The sequence below is a fragment of the Sinocyclocheilus anshuiensis genome, unplaced genomic scaffold, assembly GCF_001515605.1.
Source record: "Sinocyclocheilus anshuiensis isolate Anshui unplaced genomic scaffold, SAMN03320099.WGS_v1.1 scaffold328, whole genome shotgun sequence".
Lineage (NCBI taxonomy): Eukaryota > Metazoa > Chordata > Actinopteri > Cypriniformes > Cyprinidae > Sinocyclocheilus > Sinocyclocheilus anshuiensis.
This window is the reverse complement of record NW_015558621.1, coordinates 1,255,905-1,263,178: the sequence shown is the minus strand read 5'-3', so window position 1 is coordinate 1,263,178 and position 7,274 is coordinate 1,255,905. Positions and strand designations below refer to the sequence as shown.

The 7,274-nt window shown below is 38.2% G+C and overlaps 1 protein-coding gene across 7 annotated transcripts in view; it reads left to right on the top strand.

Annotated features, from left to right (window-relative positions):
• Positions 1-7,274, top strand: part of LOC107680625 (rap guanine nucleotide exchange factor 2-like) — a 142,817-nt gene that overhangs the window by 110,430 nt on the left and 25,113 nt on the right. For all 7 annotated transcript variants that reach the window (XM_016476612.1, XM_016476609.1, XM_016476607.1 and 4 more), the window contains 6 exons: positions 1,725-1,861; positions 2,585-2,743; positions 3,431-3,583; positions 5,543-5,707; positions 5,789-5,896; positions 5,976-6,179. In XM_016476612.1, coding sequence (XP_016332098.1) covers positions 1,725-1,861; positions 2,585-2,743; positions 3,431-3,583; positions 5,543-5,707; positions 5,789-5,896; positions 5,976-6,179 — 926 coding nt within the window. The remainder of the gene's footprint in view (positions 1-1,724; positions 1,862-2,584; positions 2,744-3,430; positions 3,584-5,542; positions 5,708-5,788; positions 5,897-5,975; positions 6,180-7,274) is intronic.

Here is a 7,274-nt window from a genome sequence, read left to right as displayed (position 1 = left end):
TTACAGTCTGTGAGTCAGAACAGCCGGCATTGTTGTCTACTCTCCCAGGATCAGGAAACAGTCCTCCATAAAATGTGCTGCACACATCTGAATATTTGGGTTGAAGTGTTCTGGAACAGTGTTGTAAATACAACTTAACCACTGATTTCTAGTCGTGTCCATTTTTGGAAGGCCAAACAAAGTAGTTTCGCTTTCACAATGAAACAGCGTCACACACTGTGGCCTACAGTGAGCAGAGGCCGGGGGCTAGCGTGAGGAACGGCGGGAGGGTTAGAGTGAGCAGAGGCGGGTGGGCTTGAGAACGGCGCGGCCGGCGATTTCAATGAAGGAGCGTCTGTAAGGACATGTGCCGACTCCGGGCTGGACTCCGCTTCGTCCACGGTGAAAGCCGATCAGGCGATCGACAGCGCAAAGTTGTAGTATTTCCTCAGCAACCAGCACGGATCAGCTCCAGGCATGATGAAGCAGATATCGTCCTCTTTTGGAAAACCAAACAAAGTAGTTTCGCTTTCACAACAAAACACAGCGTCTTCACGACATGGCGGCAGCAACAACTTCTTTCTTTGCGTGAACATTTGGGCGGCGTTATGCAAATCTTCCCACATAGTGAGGTAGATATGTGGGGGCGTGTTAGAACGAGCCGTTTTAGGTAGGTGTGGCTGACTCTTAACTTTTATAAAGAATATCTCTTTGGATTTGAGACTTTAGTCTTTGCAACTTTACAGATCTTCTTTATGTACCAAGAGCTTGTAACACTCCAAAGAGAAAGGAAAAATTGAAATCGCATCATATGACCCCTTTAATGTTATTGAAACACACTTTTCACACTCTCACTAGTTTATTTAATTTGCCTGCTGCCTTTGTCCAACAGTGTTTATACATATACATATAGCAGAGTAGAATTTTTATTTTTCTGTCTGTATTTCTGTCATTTCTGCCACATCCCAAATGATGTATTGTATTTAATAACTTCCTGTGCTGAAAATGGCATTTTATTGATTATTTCTCAGGTTTTCTTTCCACATTGCATGTCTTGAATTTTATCTCAATGACAACAACTGAGAGAAAGTTGTAATTTGGCAAAAAAGTGATAAAGTGAGCAATTAATGAAAAAAATCACTTACTAAATATTAAAGTGGTTTATTTTACTCATTGTTTTACTTTTTCCGAATTTAACTTGGTTTATCGTGGTTTGTAAAATGCATTAATATTTTCATTGTTGAAAATTGAGCATCTGGTAGAGTAAAATAATAAAATCTAATATATAAAATACATAAATTTGGGATGTAGCAAAAACAAAGGATAAATGGTTCTATGACAGTTTTATTTTGACTTCCATTTAACAAAAATAAATAAATAAATAATAATAAAACTATTTGTTTTAATAAAAACCCCTGGGAAGTGTCCATAATTGAAGAAATTATATTCTGTTTCATTCTTGGTTACTGTGCAAATGGATTTTGTCATGTATAATATGTCCTGTATATTGCATAGCAGGATTAGCTGGTTCTCAGAAATAGCTTCGTATTAATAATGCATTTGATGCTTGGTTGCTGTTATTTTTATAGCCATGGAAAGAATGTTTTTCCGTTCTTCATGTGGGAAGAACAAACTGCATCTGATAGAGAGAACAAATATCAATGAAAGACTTTCAAAGACTCTCATGCATCTCACTTAGTCTTAAATGTGACTTACACTTCTTGTTTCTCACCCTGTTTCTTCAGAGCAACTGTTGGAGTTCATGCACCAGCTACCGGCCTTTACCAACATGACCATGTCTGTCAGGAGGGAGCTTTGTGCTGTCATGGTGTTCGCTGTGGTGGAACGGGCCGGCACAGTCGTCCTTAATGATGGCGAAGAGGTTGGTCAGACTTACCAAGACATGAGCCAGTAGCATTAACATTTATATGAAGCCACAGTTTAACCATTAACCTATATGGGGTGACCTATTACATATAGTACATACAATGCATTTTTTCTACATCGATAGCTGTTAGCCTAGCTTTTTACACTAATCCCATTTTAGTTCTTTCTTTAACCCTAATCCTCTCTATTTTTCGAAGTTATGTCATTCACTTTTAAATTTTCACCAGCTTTCACTTCAGTCTCATGCTAATCTTGATTCTGTGGCTTTGCTTACACGTACTGCCATCCCTCGCCTCCCTTTCGTCACAGCCAATCAGCCATTCAGCTTCTGCACTGTTAAATCTGAATGGATGCCAGCATTCAGCATCTTGAGATTACAAGATGCCCGCGGTACAGCGGGAATCACTTATCTCCTTATCTCAGTATTGACATGCCAAAAAGAGCCATTTTCCCCCCTAATGCATCCATATAATTGAAAGCAGGACAGAGCTCGAGGCTTGTACAGTTCAATGTGATGACATGTTCTCCACTGTTATCAATGCTCAACAAAAAAAAGAAAAATCAGCAAGTAATTAGGTCCTTGTGCACAGGTTTTGTATTTCACCACAAAGGTTTATAATACAAACTGACAGTGATTTAAATTGTAATGCAACATTAAAAATAAACCGTATGTCCTCCTTTGTGTTACTGTTAACTTGTCATTGTACCTTTGTTATAGCTGGACTCGTGGTCTGTGATTCTGAACGGCTCAGTGGAGGTGACGCACCCAGATGGCAGGACGGAAATCCTGTGCATGGGCAACAGCTTCGGTGTGTCCCCCACCATGGAGAAAGAGTACATGAAAGGGGTGATGAAGACCAAGGTGGATGACTGCCAGGTGAGTCAACCTTCCAGAATCTGCCAAAAAATCATATTTTCGGCCAAAAAAGAATTTCACATTGTATCTGATTGCATAGTTTCATTGTGTAAAGAAAATTATGCCTATTTTTGTATTGTGACATTGCATTCTGAGATTGCAAAACCATCTTATAATGTCAAAAAAACAAAAAAAACTATATCCCTCCAAAAAAAAAATGTATTAACAAAATAAAATAATCTCCAGAAAGTTAAATGTATTGATGCAATAAACTTTATGCAGATTGTACTTGAGAAATATAAATTATATTTTTAATAGCAATACAAATATTTTTGCATTAAATTAATTTACTTGTAATTGTAATTGTAATGCAAATTATGTAAGGCTTTATTTTCTTATATAGATTTTTGATCAAATAAAAAAAATGAAGAAGAATATCTCTTATCTCTGCCCAACCTATTTTAGCTGTTTGCAATGTCTCATTTAGTGCAGAAGTGATGTGGTCCTGCTCATTCATTAAGCATGAGAATAATAGGGGTGATTAATAAAAATTTAGCAATAATGAAATCTTGTCTCTGTTTCAGTGCACTGGTGTAATTATCATGGGGAAAATCATTTGAAAATACTGCTGCATCTTAAAAGTGATTTACTTTCCCCTCTAGGTTTGTGTCTGCTTGCTCACTTTTGCTCTCGTTTTCTCTCTGTCAGTTTGTTTGCATAGCACAGCAAGATTACTGCTGTATCCTTAACCAAGTGGAGAAAAACATGCAGAAGGTGGAAGAGGAGGGTGAGATTGTGATGGTGAAGGAACACCGTGAGCTTGACCGCACAGGCACCAGAAAAGGACACATTGTCATCAAGGTGAGAACCCAACTCAGAACGAGTGTGACAAATTGGTGTTTTTCACACCCAGAGGTAAAGAAATGTTCAGAAAAGTGACAAAAAAGCTACCTGGTCTCATGACGAAAATGTACTAGTGTTGGGTGATATGCTCAATTTTCATATCGTCCTATCGTCAGCCTGTGAGATTGCCGATACACGATATTATCGTGCTAATTTATTTAATTACTTATTTACTTAGTTTCATTGCCGGAAAGTGAACCATCTCCAGCGTAAGACTAAAAGCAGCCTAATGTTTTTAATATGACTGAATTTGTATTTAACATGATAACAAATTAATAGAAACATCGTAAGTTACTAATTATAATGTTTACATTTCCTCAGTTATTAAAAAGCAGCTACAGAAAACGAGCAAAGAACATTATATTACCAAAGAACATCATCACAAGCTCAGTCTAGCACGAGTTTATGCACTTTAAAAACACACTCGTTATAATCAGTGAATCTACACTGTATGATGAATAAATCTCTTATACTTACATCGCAGGTACATCTGCAGTTTGTTGTTTATGATGAGAGAACTCGCGAGTCAGAATTCAATTAGCGCGCGCTGAACAACAGAACTCTGCTGTTTCAGCAAAGACTCATCTGAACGCCTCTGATTGGCCATTGCATTCGTAAGCTCAGCATAATTGTGTGTGATTGGTTATAACACGCAACACTGTAAAAACGCGGAAAAATAAATATAATGCAACAAATAAGCCCTGATATTAATTAGATAGTATTACTAGCCTGATAATAATAATAATAATAATAATCGTCTTGTTATCGTCAAAGGCATCAGCTACAGGCGATATCTCTGACGATACTATCGTCTATCGGCACAACCCTAAAATGTACCTCTGGGAACTTTTTTGCAAGATGTGAAATACCTATACCAATAAGTACATATCACTGCATTTTCCAACAGAAATGAACACTAGAGGCGATAAAACAGCGAGCACTTGTAATTGTTTCCGTACACAGTTATGATTACAGCTCCATATGTTTCGCTTTCCGGATGTAACAAGCTTGCTCAATAGCTCAGCCGGCACAGAATTGGACTTAGGATGCCGAATCCTTGGGTACGAATCCCGTTAAAAACATGACTCACTATAAAAGAGCTTAAAGATGAGAAATCGAAAAACAAGCTAAAACGTCATGCTTGCGATTGCGTTTTTACATCACAGTTGCTTTAGTTCATACTATCAGGTAGGTTTAGGTGTAGTGCAGATGGTTCGATATTTTAAAACGTCACAGAGCATTAGACTTATAGTGCCACTCAACAGAGAGTCAGAACTGCGGTGACACTTACAAAAGTAACGTCACATAAAATGTACCGTATGTACGTTCATCTCTTCTGGGGAAAAATGCCGAACATTCTTTTAAATCTTTTAGAAAAGTACATGGCTATACGTATTTCGCATCTTGCGAAAAAGTTGCCAGAGGTACGTTTTTGTCATGAGACCAGGTTGCAAAAAATACAGTTCCCAACTAGAGAATTGTAATTTATACATAAATAATTTCTCAGATAGCTCACATCAAGATATAATACTTAATTGCAACTCTATTTTGTGGCACTTTGGCCAAAAATAAATATTTTATTTTATTTATTTGTGAGTTTGCATTCTGAATTGAATCCAATGAGATGTGACACACTGCAAAAACTGTGTTCAATAGGAAACATTGACTCGCACTCTTGATTGATGTGGCATTTGCCCTGATTTACACGGATGCATTGAACATAGCCATTTATTGATTCCTAAACATGAAAATATGCTTAGCACAGTAGAGGCATATATGGACTGAATATTAAATGCGTTTTACGATTCCAATATCTTGATGATTGGAGTTGATGGAAAATGCCCAACAACAATGAAACTGGATAAAAAATGCACTGCATTGGTGTCCTTTAAAGAACATATTTGTTTTTTTTTTCAGGGCACACCAGAGCGTCTTACCATGCACCTTGTAGAAGAGCACTCGGTGGTGGACCCCACCTACATCGAGGACTTCCTGCTTACCTACCGCACCTTCCTGCCAAGCCGCATGGTGGTGGGCAAGAAACTGTTGGAGTGGTTCCATGACCCCAGCCTCAGGGACAAGGTACATAGACACTCTTACGCAAGCACTTAAGTCAATCAGTGCTCGATGAGATGAATGATTAGTAACGTCATATTTCATTAGGTTACACGGGTAGTCTTGCTGTGGGTGAACAATCACTTCAACGACTTTGAGGGTGACTCCGCAATGACGCATTTTCTCGAGGAGTTCGAATACAATCTGGAGAGGGAGGTCAGTTGTGTGCAATAAAACCTTCGATTTCTTGTGAGTCGACTGCAAAAATCTCATGTAATGCCTCTCTTTGAACCAGAAAATGTGTGGGCACCTAAGACTGTTAAACATAGCATGTGCTGCCAAAGCTAAGCTGCGGGTGGTGACCCTGACCAAACCCTCGAGGGAAGCACCCTTGTCTTTCACCCTGCTGGGGGGTTCAGAGAAGGGCTTTCGCATTTTCATTGACAGCGTGGAGCCAGGCAGCAAAGCTGCAGAGGCCGGCCTTAAACGAGGAGATCAGGTAATGTCACACCAGCACCGTGCACGATCTGAAGTAGGTAACAGAAATAGTTGTAGTTGTTGAATTGACACTGTAATAGCAAATTGCTGTGGCATTAGCAGCAGTAATAGTAGTTGTGGGACTGGAAGTGGAAAACATTGTGTGAGAGCATTTGTAATTGCCATTGTCAAGCGGTGAAAGCGGTTAGTCACAGCACTGAGAGCATACCGCCCGAAATCATGAAGAAGAGCAAAAACCTCATCTTAAGATTTTGTTTCCATTCAGTTTGTCGTTCAAAGGTAAAAGCACATACATCTCAGCCTGTAAACTTGTTCTGTAGTCTAAATATGTCTGCCACACGTCTTCCCTCCTTCACACAAGCGGAAAATGTGATTTCAGATGAATAGAGTATGTCGCACTGTTTCCTTTTGCCCTTCACTCACTGTGGTATTTGGCTCATAAAGCTGTTTAATGAGTTGCTATCTATTTGCCCTCCAAACCACATGAGGATTGTGATTGTTCAGAATGCTAATCATCTGATACTTGGCCGTTTTGAGATTATTGACAATAGCAGTGTCCGCTTAGCCAATTAACAGATGTGGTAGTTCCCCTTGCATCAGTTGACAGCTTTGGCAGTGGATAAGCAATTTGTTGCTAAGTTTAATATGAGTAAATATTGTGTAGAATAAGTTTCCATTTAATTTATTTTGTGTTATCTATCTATCTATCTATCTATCTATCTATCTGTCTGTCTGTCTGTCTGTCTGTCTGTCTATCTGTCTGTCTGTCTGTATATTAGTGCTATCAATTGATTAAAACATTTACTAATTAATTGCACATTTTTTCTGCAATTAATCAGGATTAATCCCGCCTAACATTAAAGTTTTTAAATATATTTTTATATTGCAATAATTTTACATTCAATCTTCAAATTAATGTAGAAACAACATAAAGACAGTATATTTTTAAAGGGGTCATATGATTCCTTTTTGATTTCAATTTTTCCTTTCTCTTTGAAGTGTTACAAGCTCTTGGTGCATAAAGATCTGTAAAGTTGCAAAGACTAAAGTCTCAAATCCAAAGAGATATTCTTTATAAAAGTTAAGAGTCAGCCAC